Below are 19,289 nucleotides of genomic sequence, written 5' to 3' on the forward strand. Positions count from 1 at the left end.
TAGACTCAATCTTCTACTGAAAGCGTCAGTGCAAATGCAGCTCATTTCTATCTGGAGCCCTGACACTGACACCGTCATTCATGTTCCTATAAAGGTTTCACTTTAATGGAGTGCAAAGCTAATGGCAAATATTACAAAGCAGGCTCCCATTATACAAATCTCGTCAAGCCAAGAAGATGATCCAGGTCAGTTCCACAAAAATGTAAAGGTCTGTTGCCACCAGCACAGCGAGAGGATAGAGAACGCCTCTACATGCATAAACGAGCAGGGACGTCAGCGTGCTTACTGAGCAGCAAACACACAGACAACTGGTGTTGTCTTGATCCCATAGCAGGCATCTACACCTTCAAATATACAGTGTAAGCCAAGGGCATGTACAGGAGCATCCTTGGGTAGCCACTCTGGGAGCATTAGTTGAATGGGGTGAGAACTCACCTCAAATAATATTCAGTCTTTGTCAGGGTGAACAACAAAAGTCACTAAATAAGCCTCTGCGTATCCCTCTGGTAGCTTGGCACATAGCATTCAGGCTTAACTTAGAGGCAAAGTGTGAAGCATGTATACAGAACTAAAACAGTAATAAAGTCGAAATGCAAAACAAAAAGGACAAAAATAATCTGAAAAACAGAATAAAATGTTATAAACAAAATGAGAAAAAAATTAGAATAAAATCCAAATAAGAACAACCAGAGTAAATTATTTTTAAAGGTTTAAGTAAAATAGAGCCAAGAAGCACAATGTGCTGATAATAGTCAATCATTGTGGTAGAACAGGACACTGTCCATGAAGAGTACATGTCAGATACAATAACCAAGTCTGTCCTAGTCGATGGAGGTCGGCCTTATTGCACGTGGTTGTCCACGTCTTTGTTCTGGGTCCAAGAGGGAGAGCAGATTAAGACTTCAGTGCTCTTCCAAGGTCACAGACCGCTTTTCAGCCCGTCTGCTGATCTTTTCAGGTCTAGAGAGGGTTCTGAAGAGGATGCCTGGAGGTGCCACGTTTATGGCGGCTGGAGCCAGTGGGTGGGAAAGACCTCTGGGAATAACCTAATCAAGGTGATTAAGGTTCCTGAAGCTAATCCTACGGACTTTGGGCATTTTCAAGATGGCGGAAGTCTTCAGCCACGCTAAACTTGAACTGTGGGGGCTGGATGAATGTGTGGGGGTGTACTTATGTAATCCCATTGTTCTCCCACATCTAACACCAAAATTCAGTTTGAGCCAGTCATTGTATCCCCAAGAAACTCAGACAGAAGTCTGATACAATAAAAGCTGGTCTTTCAGGAGTCAGACTGTGAATATACAGAAGTTGTTTTGCTATTGTGTGTTTTGGTATTGTATCCTCACCTCTTTAAAGTGTGCCCCAACGGTCATATGTAAACCTCCGGCAGATATGTCATTCTAATGTCAAAAAGAGGCACACTTGTGATAGGAGCCTGACTGGCAAACTGGACAAAATAGAGGACAGGCCTCTGTGTTTTCTGCATCTGCCTGTGACAGGCACAGTCCCCAGGCCAACCTCCCAAAGGAAAGGAAACCCCAACGCAGATCTAAAACTCTTTGTTCACGGTTTATAAGCGATACCCACTGGAGTCATTAGGAGGCAGGTGACACTGAAGACTGGCAGCAATGCCTTTAAGGTTTAGGCAGGAAAATGACAACTTTCTAAAACTGCTGTTTTCAAAATAATCTTACTTTACCATTACATTGTATTTTAAATTACTATTGAAATGAAATATTTCTCTACCTGCTTCCAATCTGAATTTAGCTCTTATTAAATATAATAGGGTAAACCAGTGTTAGTCTATGGGAGGCCAGTCTTGCCCCAGGGAAAAGCAACTATGGAGATTTTTCACTGCCAGGGCAAGTAAGGTATCAAATATATATGTCCTACATTAAAATATCATGCAATCTGCTCTACAGGCTTTTAACCACATGGCTGCTGGGCGTTTTCCCCCCCCTGTGCTGGAAAATGCCATTTTAGTGGCACCATGACGAGCTCAGCTCGTCATCAGCACACGACACCCGTGGGTGATGACGAGCTGAGCTCGTCATCAGCATCGAAAGGGTTAAGGGCAACTTTAGGAGAGACCTAGTAGTATTGAAAAGAAGGTTTAAGCCTGGCAAAAGGTTTGTTTTGCCAGGCTGAAACTACAGTTTTAAACTGCACACTTAGGTTGCAACAGGAGGCCTCAGCCATGTTTTACATTTCTACTTTAGTGGGTTGCATGACGAGTGCTGCTGCCCACTTGTAGCATTTGATTTACAGGTCCTGGGTATCATTCAATAGGGACTTATAATTAAACTAAAGGTGTCAATCATGTGTATGACAATTTTTACCATATTTAAAGGGAGAGCACAGGCTCTTTACCCTGGTTAGCAGGGGGTAAAATGCAAAGAGCATTATGGCAAACAAAAACGGGTTCAGCAACGGAAGGCAAAAATAAGGGATGACCTTGTAGAAATGGCAAATTTCCCACAGATAGACAGACAGAGACCACTGCCTGCATTATTCAAATCACTCCGCATACTGGTGCTTCTATGTAAGACACATAGATTGTATATATGTGCTCTTTAGCTTGCCAGTGAAGTGGCACCACTCCCCATAGACAGAGCAGCCTGTGGATCAATTCAATGAACAAGAAGCTCCCAATAGACACAGAAAACTCCGCTTGTCAGAGCACTCACGTTTCCCAGCTCCTATCGTGTATAGCTCAACTGGTCCAAGTTCTGTTCTTACATCTTTGTATTTGTGTCCCTGTTTTATAAATGGATAAGCAGGACATGATTGCAAACAGGCACTTGCTGGCACTGTTGGGCCCTCAGGTGATGCTATACTACACGAAAGAGGTGCTGTTGTGCACTCATGAAAGTGGTGCATGTGAAGTGTAATCTAAAGACACTGTGTAGTACTAGGTTACTTCATGGTGAATTATGGGCTGTGGTGCACTGGGAGTTGTGGTGCACTCATAGTATTTAGTGGTACAAAGGGGTGCTGGGGCACATAAGAGAAATGATGGTGCTCTAGCAGGTGGACTGTTGTACACTTGATAGTCTTACACACTCAAATAATGTTATAGTGTAGATGACAAGCTGTTTCCCACCTACATTCGCCACTCACAGTGTTCTTCAGCACCTACAATGAGACACTACCTCGCACTTGGAGAATGTGGGACCGGTGGTAGCTGCACAGTCCTCTTCCAGTGCACACCTCATGACTGAGGAAGCTGGCTGGGAATGTCCAGTGCACATTTGTCCCATGGGCTCCCCTGCTCTACAAGAGGGTAGACAGGCTATTTATTGCATGCCTGTAGTCTCAGATAAGCAATGCATTTAGAGAAATGCTCTTCTATAGATGCTTCATTTATCTACCACAGATTAGCAAGAAAGAAAGCATACCATATGAAATTAGCAAGCAGTAGTTTTCTTTTGTCTGTCCACTATCCTAAAATCAACAATTACAAACAAACCTCTTTTTACACATAAAATATAGTCAAACAAATAAAATAGCACAATATTACACCAATAATTAATAATATAACTTAACCACTTGGACGCTAAGGGTCATTAGGCCCATATAATGAGATTTCCATTGAAATGAATGGGCAGTGCATGACAAGTTACCCTTGTCATTAGCATCCAAGTGGTTAAACAAAAACGTAAAAAAAGAAAGTTACAGTGTGCCTTGGCAAGGTCTCCATCTTTTTAAGAGCCAATGAGAGGGAAGGCTTTTTATTTTGTGACCTTATATTTTCAGAATCCCTTGAAACACGTGAGAGCACATTTTCTTTCAACCTAGCCCAGAGCTCTTGAGTGACTAATGCTCAGTAGCGGCCCGTCGAGGGAATGCCGTGGGGCGGTGGGGCGGGGGATGGGCAGGGTGTGAGTTAGTAAACTCCAGCTCACAGACAACCGGAGTAATGTAAAAAAATAAATAAATAAAACGACTTTCATTGCGCGCACTGCAACGCATTTGCGGCACTCCCTCCACGGGCCGCTACTGCTGACGCTTAGAACAACTCTCAGCAGAGCCTCACTGTTCCTTCCTGCACTTGCAACACTGGGAAATTCTACTAGGGTAGCCATGCGCTTAACAAATGCTTTGATTGAGTGATTGATTATCGAAGGTCAAAGAAAGATAAAACCTTGACGCGCTGCCTGGAAGCCAAGTTAGCCACAGTTCACCAGGGGAATAGAACTAGTAGTCAAGTGGAGTTTGGGGGGCACAGGGTTTCCTTGCTGGCCAGAGGAGGGATTATCAGGGTCACCAAGAACAGGGGTGGGTGAGATATGGAAATGGGGAAGTAGCAGGGCACATCTCTCCACTGTTTCCGACTCCAACGAAGGAGACTGACTCCAGCTGTTCTTGAAGTGACCGCAAAGAAATTAAAGGAGGTGACCCAGTGCTTGGTGTTTTGTTTAAAGCTGGTCATGGTGTGGGCTCATCAATGCTGGTTACTCTGCATAGCCTAATATGTATGTTTACTGCATAGGGCCACTGATGCTTGCATCACCTTGGACCACTAAGGCATAATATACAAGATGCAACACTCTGTGATCACTAATGCATGTCATCGCCTTGGTGATTGATGCATGTTTCAGCCCCACCTTACATCTCCCAACCCCATTCCATCGAGCAGGGAGTCACCCAGGGATCGGCGCTAAGCCCATCCCTTTTTAATCTGTACGTCCAGCCTCTCGCAGTAGTGGCAAAAGAGTGGGACCTTACGCTGGTGTTGTACGCCAACGACACACAGCTGGTCATCACACTCTCTGAAGGCCCATCATCTTCGGCTACTAAATTCAGGGATGGCCTAGCGGCAGTTGCACAGTGGATGACGCGCAACTGCCTGCAGCTGAACGCCGGGAAAACGGAGGTGCTTCTCCTCGGCAAAAACCCCAGCCACTGGAGCGATCATTGGTGGCCCTCTCTGCTTGGCCCCACCCCCGTGCCAAAAAATGTTGTCAAGAACCTGTGTGTCTGGCTCGACTCCTCACTTAACTTTCAGTCCCACACAAAGAAAGTGGCAGCTACGTGTGTGGGTCTAATGAGGAGCCTTAGCCCGATACTCGGCTTCTTTGACTCCAGAACCCGCCAACTTATCATCCAATCCATGATCCTTGCCCGGCTGGACTATGCCAATGTTCTATTCTTGGGGGCAAGCAAAGCAGAACTAGCAAGGCTGCAACGCATTCAAAACTCGGCTGCCAGAGCTGTGGTTGGCCTCCCACGCAGGTGCTCTGCCAGAGCCACCATCCGTAACCTGCACTGGCTGCCAATTGAATCCCGAATTCATTTCAAAACCCTTACCATGGCATTCAAAATTCTTAAATCAGACTGCCCTGAACTTCTACGCCCGCTCCTTGTACCCTACACTCCCCAGCGCACCTTGCGCTCACTGGGACAACACCTCGTGACGGTCCCCCGAACCAAGCTTTGTAGAATGGGCGGACGCTCCTTCAAAGTCTTAGGGGCAAGACTCTGGAACTCCCTGCCTCTACACATCCGCACCCTAACCAATCTGACTGCCTTCCGAAAGGAACTCAAAACCCATCTCTTTTCTGTCATCTAGTCTTCTGTTGGCTATCCCACCCACTCCTCAGGTACTGGTTAGGTCAGCGCCGGGACGCTCCGTTGCTGGGGCAGCTGTTTGCGCTTCAACAAAGGGTTAACATAACATGTTGCTATCAGGGGTGCTGATGCATTGCTGTTTCGAAAGAAGGATGCCCACTCTATGAAAATGCAAACCTGTGTCCCTCTTCTGGCCCTTCGTTGTCCTTCTCAGTCCAGGTGACTGGCTGACATATCCACCGCTCCACCGCAAGTTTCTTTTGTGTTTCACTATACTAATTCACCCCTGGACCTTGGTGGTTTCCGAGGTGGTGTGCTACTCGCCGAGGGGGCGTTTCAGCACCCCATCGGGGTGTCAGACACTATATATATATAAATCACAAACAAATGGGATGGCTCACAAACCCAGGGCTGTCCGGCTTGTGATTGTATCATAGAAACAGTCTGCCATGTGCTTTTTTTCTGCCCTGGGTATCTCAAAGCAAGAAAACGGTCGCTAGTTCAGAATTGTAGGAACCTGGGAACTAGACGCTGCTCTGAGGCCCATAAGAAATTGAAAAATGACACTAGCCTCCCCATAGTTCATTCGGTAGCAGGCTTTCTATTCTCTATGTGGTCTACTAGTAGAGTATTCCTAAAATCAATTAAAAAAAATATATGTATAATAGTAAAATATAATGAAGAAAAAATGAAATCAATGACGATGCTTTTACCTCTGCTCACCCGTTGTTTAACGTTGGTAATCCATAGGAACAAATGCTTCGGTCTGGAATCATTGTTATGTTCCATTATAGTTACCATGAATGGAAAATTGCCGTTATACCAAATTGATGCCTTTGAAAATCAAACGTTTATAACGCAGTAGTCAAAATTTTGACTTGTTAAATGTTGCCTGAAGAATTGTTGGCATATCTGGCACATGCACTTTACAATCTATGTTACTATTATTACTGTAAAGCCCGCAAGGGTCTCAAGGCGCTTGTACAAATACCGCTGTGGAACCCATCCTGGCTTTCCCTGTGAGGCGTCCACTCCTGGGCACCCCCAAGGGGGAGGCCAGGCATCCTTAGCGTTGTGGGGGCCTTTGTGGAGATTAGGCAAGCTATTGCCCAGAGTTACAGAGTGGGACTCCATGATTGGAATAGGCCCAGAGGCGAGAATTATCAGGTTCGTAGAATTTTTGAGCCCAAGACCCGCCGAGGCGGGGAATTGAACCCTGGTCCCGGCTAGACCTCTGCATCAGGGTCTGCCGCTCTAACCATTGAGCCACACTTCTCCACCCCTGGATTGTCACTGGATGGATCTGATAGGTGAGAGGAGCTGGGAGAGGTTTTGACACAAGGAGCGGTTGAGATGGCACTAGGCTGCCCTGCATCTGGAGAGGCGGGGAATTGAACCCTGGTCCCAGGCTACACCTCTGCATCAGGGTTTGCTGCTCTAATCATTGAGCCACACTTCTCCACAGTGACACATATAAAGTGAACCTCCGACCATTTAGCTGCTATCATTGATTATACTGTATTTTACAATGTTGTATGCTGATCCGGCTATGTTTTTAGCCATTTTCTATAATTGTATGTATTTGGCCTTTTTATATTTTTAAAGTAAATGAAATGTGTGCTATTTTACTGTGCTTTTATGGTCAAACTGGCCGAAATAAAGTTATTGAATTGAATTGAACTATATAAATGAAAATCTTTTTCCCTCTTCTATCCTTCCACTATCCTTCTCACTCCAAATATCTGACTAACATATCCACCACTCAAATCACTTTCATATTTCACTATACTAGTTCACCACCACTAATCCTTTACGGCGTCCGGAGTAGTGTGCTACTCGTCGAAAAAGCGCTTTAACGCCTCATCAGGGGTAGTAAGCGCTATATAAATGCAAACACAATACAATTATTGTCAATGATTATGGCCACAGGGTGGGCGCTCACTGGTCCTAGAGGAAGCCTCGCAGACTGAGAAGGGCAGGCCCGGTGCAAGTGAACATGTATACGGTGTACTCTCGCAGCTCTGCCAACCCGCTCTCTGAAAGCCAGGATGGATCAATATTTGCCAAGGACTATGTTTTGGCGAATGTCAAGCAAGGTCAGCGCCACTGCCACGGCGCTTGTTAATGTAAATGAAGCTCTGCATTAAAAAGTTTCGCCGGACCCTGCATAGAACATGTCGGTGATGTCCTGTTCACTTCGGAGCAGCCAGACGTTTGTTTCAGCAAACGTATGACGCACTGTAGTACGTCTGACGGTGCTGTTTACGTAATCATGGTGGTGTAACTACGCCTTCTGCAGCAGTGTTCCAGTTAACTTCAATCTTCGATTTTTTTCTTATATTAAAAGCGCTTAAATGACACGACATTCTCGCCTCTGGGTGTCTCAAACCTCCTAACAAACATACGTGATAAATACCTAGAAATCTGCTAATTGCTTTATGTACGGTACATTGGAAAGAAGATGTAAACATAAACATGCGAGAGTCAGCGGCCCTAAATGGTCAACACAGGCCCTACCAAAGATGGTATCAAAACACTTCAGTGTGAATAGCTACTCCCTAACTGTAGCTGCCATGGGCGTGCTTTGTGTACCAAAATGTAAAAGTAGCTACATTCTTACATCAGGGGTGTGGATAACAAATACACGTTATTCCCAAATAGTCATTAGCACAGAGGTATGGTTAATTTTGTGTCACCTGCGTATACTGCTTCTTCTGTCGAAGCTTTAAAGTGACGATTAGGGATTCAAGAAAAATATTCATTTTAATGTACATGAAAGCTGGACTTCAAAATGGACAGTTTAAGACTTTGTTTTATTGTGAGTAGCCATGCCGCCCCCTGGGAAAGTTTACAACAACGAATGAAAATGAACGTGCAAATACAGGCCGACTTCTGCACCAAAAAAGGGAAATACTGGATATACGTGCTGTGAGACAGAAACCCAAGATGTGCCGCTAGATTCAGTAGAAATTGCACATGAAATGAATTACTTGCTCTAATAATATATTTTGGTACTTGCACCCATGCGTCTGTGGAAAATGAAATTGTGCCTTTCAAAACATTATAATTCCCAGGAAATAAAATTGATGGCCATGATCAAAACACAATGTGATCTTAACCAAGTGTTTCTGTATTTTCTTATGATAATATAATTTGGATGTTTGTTAAACTGATTTACCTGCACCATACACACTGTCTTACGTTTTTCATGGTTATGGTATGCCACTTCAGGACAACGTGCACTTCACACTGATTTGGCTTTATTTGTTCCTAAATGTTCGCATTTTCCAACTGTACAATAACCGATTTTGAAATAGCTGGAAATATATAAATATGCTGGGTTTCTCCTGATTGAATCTCAGCAGTTGTTTTGCTGTTTTACTGAAAATTGCATAACTAAGGTTCTTGTGCACGCCTGTGCAAGTTAAGCTTCGACATGTGGCACATCCGACAAACTAGCATAAAAGTATAACCCATTATGAGGTGCCTCTCTGTTAACGCAGCACAGCGTCAGTCAACCAAAGGATTACTGAAAAATGAAGGAACAAAAATACTGAGCGTCAAGTGAGTTGAGTTGAGTATTAAGAAGTAGCACATAATATGTGCATCAGCATTAACTAATATTCCGATTGGGCTCATGTGTGAAGCTAAGTCCAGGCCACGCGCTGCCATGAGCTGCAAACATCCCACCTGCAGATATCACATTGGGAGTCCAATTTACAAAGACAAAGCGTGTAGAACAGGTCACACATTGAGAGTCTTCAGGACATCAGGGCAAGAAGGTGTCCAGTAGCATTGTAAATGCGCCCTTAACTGGACAATTCAGACACACAGTCCAAGGGCACCTGGCCTGACAACAATATGTACAGGCCCGGCCCTGGGCGGGAAATCCCTCTGGCACATGCACACAGAGGTCTTCATCAGGATCAAACTCAGTTTACTTTCAGATTAATCAAACACAATCCGTTTATACGCTAGGATTTTACTAAACATAACTAATCTGTTATCCTGGGTAAAATAGCAATGGTCGACTCAAGATGGGAATTACTCCCATGCCAGTTTTGGGAATGAAAAACAAACAAAAGTGAGGAAGGACCTGCTGTTCCTGCAGGAGGCTTCCACTGAACTTTTTCTCACCATGGTAAATATTGGTTACATTGGTGCTGCTTGGTGTTGTCACAACAAACAGCAAAGTGTGCCTTAGGCTGACATCACTCTGTCTTCACACAACAGCACACTACTTTAAGAGCAGTCACTAGGGTTTAAACTGAATTCACACAACAGCAATCTATTTCAAGAAGAGTCACCAGAATTTAAGCTGTCTTGAGACAATAGAATCCCATTTTAAGAGTCAGTCACCAGGGGTTAAGCTGTCTTTGCACAACAGCATCCTACTTCAAAAGCTTTCACCAGGGTTTAGGCTGTCTTTGCACAACAGCATCCTACTTAAAAAGCTCTCATCGGGGTTCAAGGTGTCTTTCTACAACAGCATCCAACTTCGAAAGCTCTCACAGGGGTTTAAGCTGTCTTTCTACAACAGCATCCTACTTCAAAAGCTCTCACCGGGGTTTAAGCTGTCTTTCTACAACAGCACCCTACTTCAAAAGCTCTCACCTGGGTTTAAGCTGTCTTTGCACAACAGCACCCTACATCAAAAGCTCTCACCAGGGTTTGAGCTGTCTTTGCACAAGAGCATCCTACTTCAAAAGCTCTCACCAGGGTTTGAGCTGTCTTTGCACAAGAGCAGACCACTTCAAGAGCACTCACCTGGGATTAAGCTGTTTTCGCACTAGAGCACACTAATTCAAAAGCAGTTGCCAGTGATTAAGCTGTATTCACAGAAATACACCCTACTTCGAAAGCTCTCACCAGGGTTTAAGCTGTCTTTGCACAACAGCATCCTACTTCAAAAGCTCTCACCGGGGTTTAAGCTGTCTTTGCACAACAGCATCCTACTTCAAAAGCTCTCACCGGGGTTTAAACTGTCTTTGCACAGCAGCATCCTACTTCAAAAGCTCTCATTGGGGTTCAAGCTGTCTTTCTACAACAGCATCCTACTTCAAAAGCTCTCACTGGATTTTGAGCGGTCTTTGCACAACAGCATCCTACTTCAAAAGCTCTCACCAGGGTTTAAGCTGTCTTTGCACAACAGCATCCTACTTCAAAAGCTCTCACCAGGGTTTAAGCTGTCTTTGCACAACAGCACCCTACTTCAAAAGCTCTCACCTGGGTTTAAGCTGTCTTTGCACAACAGCACCCTACTTCAAAAGCTCTCACCAGGGTTTGAGCTGTCTTTGCACAAGAGCATCCTACTTCAAAAGCTCTCACCAGGGTTTGAGCTGTCTTTGCACAAGAGCAGACCACTTCAAGAGCACTCACCTGGGATTAAGCTGTTTTCGCACTAGAGCACACTAATTCAAAAGCAGTTGCCAGGGATTAAGCTGTATTCACAGAAATACACCCTACTTCGAAAGCTCTCACCAGGGTTTAAGCTGTCTTTGCACAACAGCATCCTACTTCAAAAGCTCTCACCGGGGTTTAAGCTGTCTTTGCACAACAGCATCCTACTTCAAAAGCTCTCTCCGGGGTTTAAACTGTCTTTGCACAGCAGCATCCTACTTCAAAAGCTCTCATTGGGGTTCAAGCTGTCTTTCTACAACAGCATCCTACTTCAAAAGCTCTCACTGGAGTTTGAGCTGTCTTTGCACAACAGCATCCTACTTCAAAAGCTCTCACCAGGGTTTAAGCTGTCTTTGCACAACAGCATCCTACTTCAAAAGCTCTCACCAGGGTTTAAGCTGTCTTTGCACAACAGCATCCTACTTCAAAAGCTCTCGCCGGGGTTTAAGCTGTCTTTCTACAACAGCACCCTACTTCAAAAGCTCTCACCAGGGTTTAAGCTGTCTTTGCACAGCAGCATCCTACTTCAAAAGCTCTCACCAGGGTTTAAGCTGTCTTTGCACAACAGCATCCTACTTCAAAAGCTCTCACCGGGGTTTAAGCTGTCTTTGCACAACAGCACTCTACTTCAAAAGCTCTCACCGGGGTTTGAGCTGTCTTTGCAAAAGAGCACACCACTTCAAGAGCACTCACCTGGGATTAAGCTGCCTTCGCACTAGAGCACACTAATTCAAAAGCAGTCGCCAGGGATTAAGCGGTATTCGCAGAAATGCACCCTACTTCAAATGCTCTCACCATGGTTTAAACAGTCTTCCCACAAGAGCACACTACTTCAAGAGCACTCAGCAGGAATTAAGCAGTCTTCGCACAAGAGCACATTATTTCAAGAGCACTTACCAGGGATTAAGCTGTCTTCGCACAAGAGCACACTAATACAAGATCAGGCACCAGGGCTTCAGCCGTTTTCACACAAGAGCAAACTACTTCAAGAGCACTCAGCAGGGATTACGCTGTGTTCGCACACGTAGACACTAATTCAGGAGCAGTCAGCAGGGTTTAAACTGTCTGCGCATTATAGCACACTACTTCAAGAGCGCTCACTAGGGATTACGGTGTTTTTGCACAAGAGCACCCTACTTCAAGGGCACTCACCATGGTCTAAGCAGTCTTCGCACAAGAGCACACAACTTTCAAGAGGAGTCACCAGGGTTTAAGTTTTCTTCACACTGCACACAACTTCAAGAGCACTCACTAGGGTTTAGGCTGTCTTTGTACAAGAGCACACAACTTCAAGAGCACTCAACAGGGATTAAGCTCTCTTCGCACAAGAGCACACTACTTGAAGAGCACTCGTCAGGGATTAAACTAGTTTCGCACAAGAGCACACTAATTCAAGAGCACTCGCCCGGGAATAAGCTGCCTTCGCACAAGAGCACAGTAATTCAAGAGCAGTCACCAGAGTTTAAGCTGTCTTCGCACAAGAGCACACTACTTCAAGAGTACTCACCAGAGTTTAGGGTGTCTCCGCACAAGAGCACACTACTTCAAGAGTACTCACCAGAGTTTAAGCTGTCTCCGCACAAGAGCACACTACTTCAAGAACATTCACCAGAGTTTAGGCTGTCTCCGCACAAGCGCACACTACTTCAAGAACACTCACCAGAGTTTATGCTGTCTTCGCACAAGAGCACACTACTTCAAGAGCACTCACCAGAGTTTAGCTGTCTTCGCACAAGAGCACCCTACTTTAAGAGCAGTCACCAGAGTTGATATAGTTGATATGCACAGACCTATGTGTTTTCTTTCTCAGAGGTAAATTGCGAAATCCTGCAAATCTCTCTCTTTAAAACAATATGGCATTTCTGCTTCTGTGAAACCAGGATCCTTAAATACTAGTGCCCCCTTCACTCACACTTCCTCAATGATATGAAGTCAAAGCCCTCCAGCTTGCTTGTTGTGTAATTAGCGCTCACACAGAACGCACTCAGTGTCTGGGAGCAGAAAGCGCCTTCTTTGCAAGTTGTTATTGATACAGGACGTGCACGGTCTGGATGTGCACACCATTTGAAGGCTGCTTGCAAGAGAAACATTTACCCATGGCCTCTGGAAGTCCACGGGGAACCGAATTCCTGCTGAACACAGGCTTTCGTTTTCCTCTTAACCAAGAGAGAGGGGGAGCGAGACGTCTAGGAGGCCGAGAGGGCTGAGAACAGAGAGAGGGTGGACAGAGACAGATAGACAAAGATAAGAGGGAGAAAATGGGACAGAATGAGAGAGGCGGAGAAAAGCAGAAAAATGTAGGACAGAAAGGAACAGAGATGAAGAAAAGAGGGGGGGGGGGGGATAGATGGAAGATAGATGGAAGAGAGCGAGAATCGCACCACGCTGGGAGTCTACGTCTTGAAAATACACAAATAAGAAATACGACAAACTCATTAGAAAAGTTAGTTTATGTGTTTTTCCCGCTAAGTCATCTTTACTAACCATAAAGTGTTTTCCTAGCGTCCTGTTATGGCGTGAACACAACAGAATGTTGCATTGTTCATGGCCGGTTCTCATAGCACATATCAGCAGGAAATAATAACAAATACATAGGTATGAGGGCACAGTGTTTATTTTTTTCCTTTGGGCATTCAGGACAAACATAGTCGCTCATCAACTAGCACACACCAAAACCACCAAATGCCATCCTAAAAACATGATAACAAAGAAAACGAGGTCGCGTTATAAAGGTTGCGTTTTGAATTCCAGCTATGGTCGTGTTTGCAGACTGAACGAAAACTGCGATAGAAGTGATTCATTGCCGCTTGTAGGTGACTGGAGGAAGGGAATGCAATATTTAAACAGCTATCTGCTGTGTAATTTTGAGCGTGCAAAGTAGGCAAGCTCGGTAAACTATTTACCCTCCTCAAGGTCATGTTGGTGCTGAACATATTTCGATTTCTTGCTCGTGTGAAAGATACAATCCGTGGCGTTTCAACAAATAGGGTCGGGTTTTCTTCTCCTGGTGACAGGTCTTGACGCTTGTGACGCGCGCTGCACTTTCCCAGGCTGAGGGGCTGATATTTTGTTACAGTTTATAGATACAGTGTGTGTGTGTGAGGGGGGAGGGGGGGTGCGGGTGTAAACTGCGTGCTTAGTCTGTGAGCAGGCAGTGTATGAAACTTGCAAACTTCACAACAACGGACGCTTGTATGTGTGTATAAGGTTCCCGATATTTAGGGGTGAAAGGCTTCTGACGGGTTCTGTGGATAAAACAGATCTGAAATTAGCTCTCAGGTGAGAGGTTGTGGCGTAACGACTAGAACTGCCGATTTTGGAACATCCTGTGATTCTAAGCAATAATCTCCCCGAGCCTAGGAAACATGGGGGTGCTCTTGTGGAACGCAACTGGTGCTTGTGTGAAGAGCTCCAATGCCTTCAGTCGAGGTTTTACTTTGTAAAACTGCAAAAAAGGGGCCTTCTACAAGCAAACGTGCCTGGCAAAGACAACCCGGACTCTTGAGACGCACACGACTGGCCCTGCATGAGGGGCTGGCTGAAGGTGCCTGGTCACTCCCTGGGTTGAAGTGAGGCAATGTGTCATGCTATAGAAAACACATGTGGTGCACAACGTGCCTGCTGTCCAACGGGCGAAGCGCGAGGGGAACCGTGCGACCGGAGCAAGCTAATGTAAATAACACACTTTGGTGCATTTCTGGGATATTTATAAGCGGAGCACATTCCTTCCCACTCCCGGATCAGACAGTGGAAACTTTCCCACACTGGAGGCTCACATCTGAGTCAGCCTTCTGTTTTTCATGGCCCTCGTGGTAATATTTACTTAATCAAATGAAAATGTTAAATAAATAGGGGCATTTGCAGTAAAAAAAAATAATTTTGATAACATGTTCCGCTAGAAATGTCATTATACCACATACAAGTGTGCACTGTGTAGAAATGAATCCATCAGAGTAGCGAGACATTCCATAACGAGATGGTTAATCACTCAGCACATAATTAGCAGGAAGGACAGCTGAACGTTGGAATAATTGTTTACTTATGCCCGACAACAATAGCGCACACCCACAACTGTACTGCAACCTTCAGGGGTAACCTGTAATATGCAAAGAGCGTCGAGCCCTGTTTTTTTCCAGTTACAAATCACTGTTAGGTACTGTGCCAAACTGACTAATACTGCAACTCCCACAATGCACTTGTTGGGCTTTGCAGAATTGCGCTGTTGCTGTCAAATAAACAAAGAAGAAACCTGGAACTTCTCTGTGTCTCAGATCGCTCGGAGTAATGTAGTAGCCCCAAATCTGCTCGATCGGGAAAGGAGATTCATTTTTTAGGTGCATAGTTAGATTTGATGTATAGCAGAATCCTAAATTACGCATAAATGCAGACATCTCGTAAATATGGGTTTAAAATGTATCATATAAACAGTGTGTCAAGGATGTAAGGTGTCGGTTATTTTTTGCATGCTATACAAACTCTTAAACAGCAAGAATTTTAACAGAAGTGGAGGTCACAGGAACTGCAGGCCTTATTTGAAATTGAAATTGCATTTATATAGCGCTTACTACTCCCGAAGAGGCTTTTGTCCGCGTGTTACTTACTTTGGGTCTGTGGGTTACACCCTTACGTGTCTATGGTGATTGAATTGCAGCGCAGGTACTCATGTATGAGGGTGGGGGTGGTTCGCGAGGTACAGTAAGAGTCGAAGCTTCAGGGGCCGAGGTGTTAACGCCCCCACCCCAATCCCGTGGTGCCAGGGTCCTGGTGCCCGGGGAACTACGCAGCACCACACACTTCAGGTGGACGACAGGACCCTGGTACCTGGCCACTGCGCCGCAGCACACACTTCAGGTGGGTGCAGGGCCCTGGTACCCGGGGTACTACGCGGCAGCACACACTTCAGGTGGACGGCAGGACCCTGGTACCCGGGGTACTACGCGGCAGCACACACTTCAGGTGGGTGCAGGACCCTGGTACCCGGGGTACTACGCGGCAGCACACACTTCAGGTGGACGACAGGACCCTGGTACCCAGGGTACTACGCGGCAGCACACACTTCAGGTGGACGACAGGACCCTGGTACCCGGGGAACTACGCAGCACCACACACTTCAGGTGGGTGCAGGGCCCTGGTGCCTGGACACTGCGCCGCAGCACACACTTCAGGTGGACGACAGGACCCTGGTGCCCGGGGTACTACGCGGCACCACACACTTCAGGTGGGCGAAAGGGCCCTGGTGCCCGGCGGAGTGCACGTCATACACAGCTCTCCCAGAGTTAGAGAGCAACAGAAAGTCTGGCAAAGAAACGAGGTAGCGGAGAGCTTCTTTGGTTATAAACAACAAAAAGTTACACTAATGCAGTGTGAGGGTTCTGCCATGGGACCCCCACCCGGCCCCAGCTGCGGCCCCACTGTACACAGACAGCCCCGGGCTCAGGATCCTTAGCTCGAAACGCTGTAAACACCCAGCGGTCTGCCACAAACTCTTCTTCACGGTACTTCAGCACCCAGGGGTGCTCAGAATATCAAGCATGCACACCCAACAGACTCTTCCTAACCAGGAACTCTTTCACGCTCTCACACGTGCACAGAGTAGGAGCAGTGACGGGGGGCCAAGGGCCGTCTGCCTTCTGCCCCGCGAACACAGAACGAGGAGCAGGGCAGAGCTGAGCGCACGAGCGTGCAACAACGGCAGCACGGCCGGAGCCCGGGTACCGCTCGGGTGACACTGCTTCTGGACGTCAAACACCCGGGCCCTTTCACAGTTCGTCGGGGAGCGGGGACGAGAGTCTTCTGGACTCTTGTTCCACCCCCCTGGGATGCGGAACCGTCGGTGCCCAGCACCAGTGGCTGCTGCCCTTGTCACACCTTCCCCCGAGAAGGCACCTACAAACTCTGGGCAGCAGTGGCCTGCTCCTGAAGCACCAGTGCCATTGAAACCCGGCACTGAGAGCAGGAGGGACCGTCACCCCTCCTCCTCCCCCCCCCCCCACACACACACACACCAGACGTGACGGTCTCTGGTCATAAGTCCAACTTGTCACACACCTCAGTGAAGTGAGACTGGCAGTAACCTGGCAGCAGCGCATGTCCTTGACACACCTCCCCCCAGGGGCACCAACAGTCTCAGGCAATAGTGCCTCTGTGACATGCACTGTGAGTGTGATGGCAGGTCACCGGGATAGACGGTCACCGGGACAGACGATGTCTTGACCTTAGTGCTCTTGTAACACAATTTCCCTGCGATGCGAGAATGCCAATGTCCCTACACTTGACCTGTCAAACATCCCCTCAGCGTCACAGATAGACTCTACGCGCTAGCGCTTCTGACAAACCTCCCCTCAGCTTCACTGATAGACTCAAGGCACTAGCGCTCCTGTCAAACCTCCCCTCAGCTTCACTGATAGACTCAAGGCCTAGCGCTCCTGTCAAACCTCCCCATTCAGGTTCACCGATAGACTCTAGGCGCTAGCGCTCCTGTCAAACTTCACTTCAGCGGCACCGACAGACTCCAGGCGCTAGCGCGCCTGTGAAACCTCCCCTCAGCGGCACTGACAGACTCCAGGCGCTAGCGCTCCTGTCACCCCCCCCCCCCCCTGGCACTGCCAAACTCCAAACACTAATGCTCTTGTCACACTTCCTGGGCATGCGAGTCCTATATTTGCAGTTATTAGCGCCTTATGGCATTTCGCTTCGCAGCGGACCTGACAGTCTTCCTGCGCTAGTACTCTTGTCACACACCCCTTGGCTGGCACTTGTGGTTGACCGCTATTGCGTTTGTCACACCTCCCCTAGGCTGATGGATCCACAACTTTACTGCATTAGCGCCCTGTCAAGCACACCCCTCCTGGCTGCGGGCGGGGCCGGGGCCCTTGCCCTGGTGAAGCCTCCCCACGGGGACTAGCGCCAAGCAGACTCCCGGGGAGCGCTGCACATCTGTCTGGCTGAAACGCCAGCCTCTGCCCGGCGGTGCCTCAAGCTGTCAAACTGGGAGCTGGAGAGGGCGGGAGGGAGGCTGCAGCGCGCTGGGCGAAAGTTATGCGATGACTTCAAAAGTTTGTCCTACCTGCTCCCGCGGGATGCAGGGCAGCGAGGTCCTCCGGTGGGACTTGGTGCCGCCGCCGGACATCTCAGCGGAGATCACGGTGCTGGAACTCCTCCTTCTCCGGAGCACCGGGGTCTCCTCGTCCTCCCCAGGTCCAGAGCATCGGGCGGCCGCGGGCTCGGGGGGCGCCCCTGGCGGGGGCTGCGGCCGGCCGCTGTGCCTGGCCAGCAGGATCCCCACGATGCCCACCAGGTAGGCTAGATAGCGCCTCCAGCCGAGCCGCAGCCTGTCCAGCGAGACGAACGAGGCAGCCCGCAGCGCGCTAGTGACGGCGAGCATGGGTGAGTCCTGCCTCAGCACCAGCCATGTCACGGGCAGTATCAGCAGCACCACCCCCGCGGCGGCCGGGGCGGCCCCTCCTGGCTTGGCTGGCTGACCCCCGCAGCAGGCGCCTCGAGCACGGGCACAGTAAGGCAGACAGTGCACACTTCTGCAGTCCTCTGCCTCCAGAAACCACTGCCCCGTGCAGCGCTGTGCTGGAGAGCTGCGCTGCCATAACAAGCACAACTGTTTGTCCAAAAGACAGCCGGCTCGGGCAAAAAGAAGTCGAAACAAGCCCAGCCCAGACAACGACGGATTTAGGCTAAATGTACTTAACCGTGCACCTAGCAGTACTTTACCTGACCTTTTAAATGTCATCGCTTCCTTCTTATTTTGTCACGTTTTTGCTGTCCTTTTTTGGTAATTTTTTAATTTTATCTCTTTAAACTGACCCTTTATCATTTTCTTAATGTTACGCTCTTAATTTGTTTTCTTGATGCTTTCATATTACTGTCCTGTGTACATTTCCATATTCTTTTGTAAAGTTGCAGTTAGTTTTATTACTGTATTTATTATTATCACTGTCACTGACTTGCTTTAAGCAAAGGTTATATACTTTTCTTACTGATTTTATTCCAAGTTGCTGCATTACAGGCTGATGAGTTTTTCCTTACTGCTGTTGATTTTACCTATAGAGCTAGTTTTTTTTGTAGTTATCGTTTTTCATTGTGCCTTTATTTTTTCTTTCAACGTTTGATATCATCGTTTGCTTAATATTATATTTTTACAATAATTTCTTTTTTGTCACTGCCTCATGTTTTTTTGTGGCATTGCTTCCCTTATTGGCATTCATCTTTATTTTTTAACACGTTTGTATTTCCTGTATATTTCATACAAACTTTATTACTCCGGCTCCCAGTTTCCTCACTATAGCACTGATGTGAGCCCGCCA

At 47.1% G+C, this 19,289-nt stretch overlaps 1 protein-coding gene across 1 annotated transcript in view; it reads right to left on the reverse strand.

Annotated features, from left to right (window-relative positions):
* PDE3A (phosphodiesterase 3A) overlaps nt 1-18,555 on the reverse strand; it is a 1,268,538-nt gene extending 1,249,983 nt beyond the window's left edge. The window contains exon 1 of the mRNA XM_086920567.1: nt 18,038-18,555. Coding sequence (XP_086776693.1) covers nt 18,038-18,355 — 318 coding nt within the window. The 5' untranslated portion in view covers nt 18,356-18,555. The remainder of the gene's footprint in view (nt 1-18,037) is intronic.
* Between the last annotated feature and the right edge of the window lie 734 nt (nt 18,556-19,289).

The sequence above is a fragment of the Lissotriton vulgaris genome, chromosome 1_1 (genome assembly GCF_964263255.1).
Source record: "Lissotriton vulgaris chromosome 1_1, aLisVul1.2, whole genome shotgun sequence".
Taxonomy (NCBI): Eukaryota; Metazoa; Chordata; class Amphibia; order Caudata; family Salamandridae; genus Lissotriton; species Lissotriton vulgaris.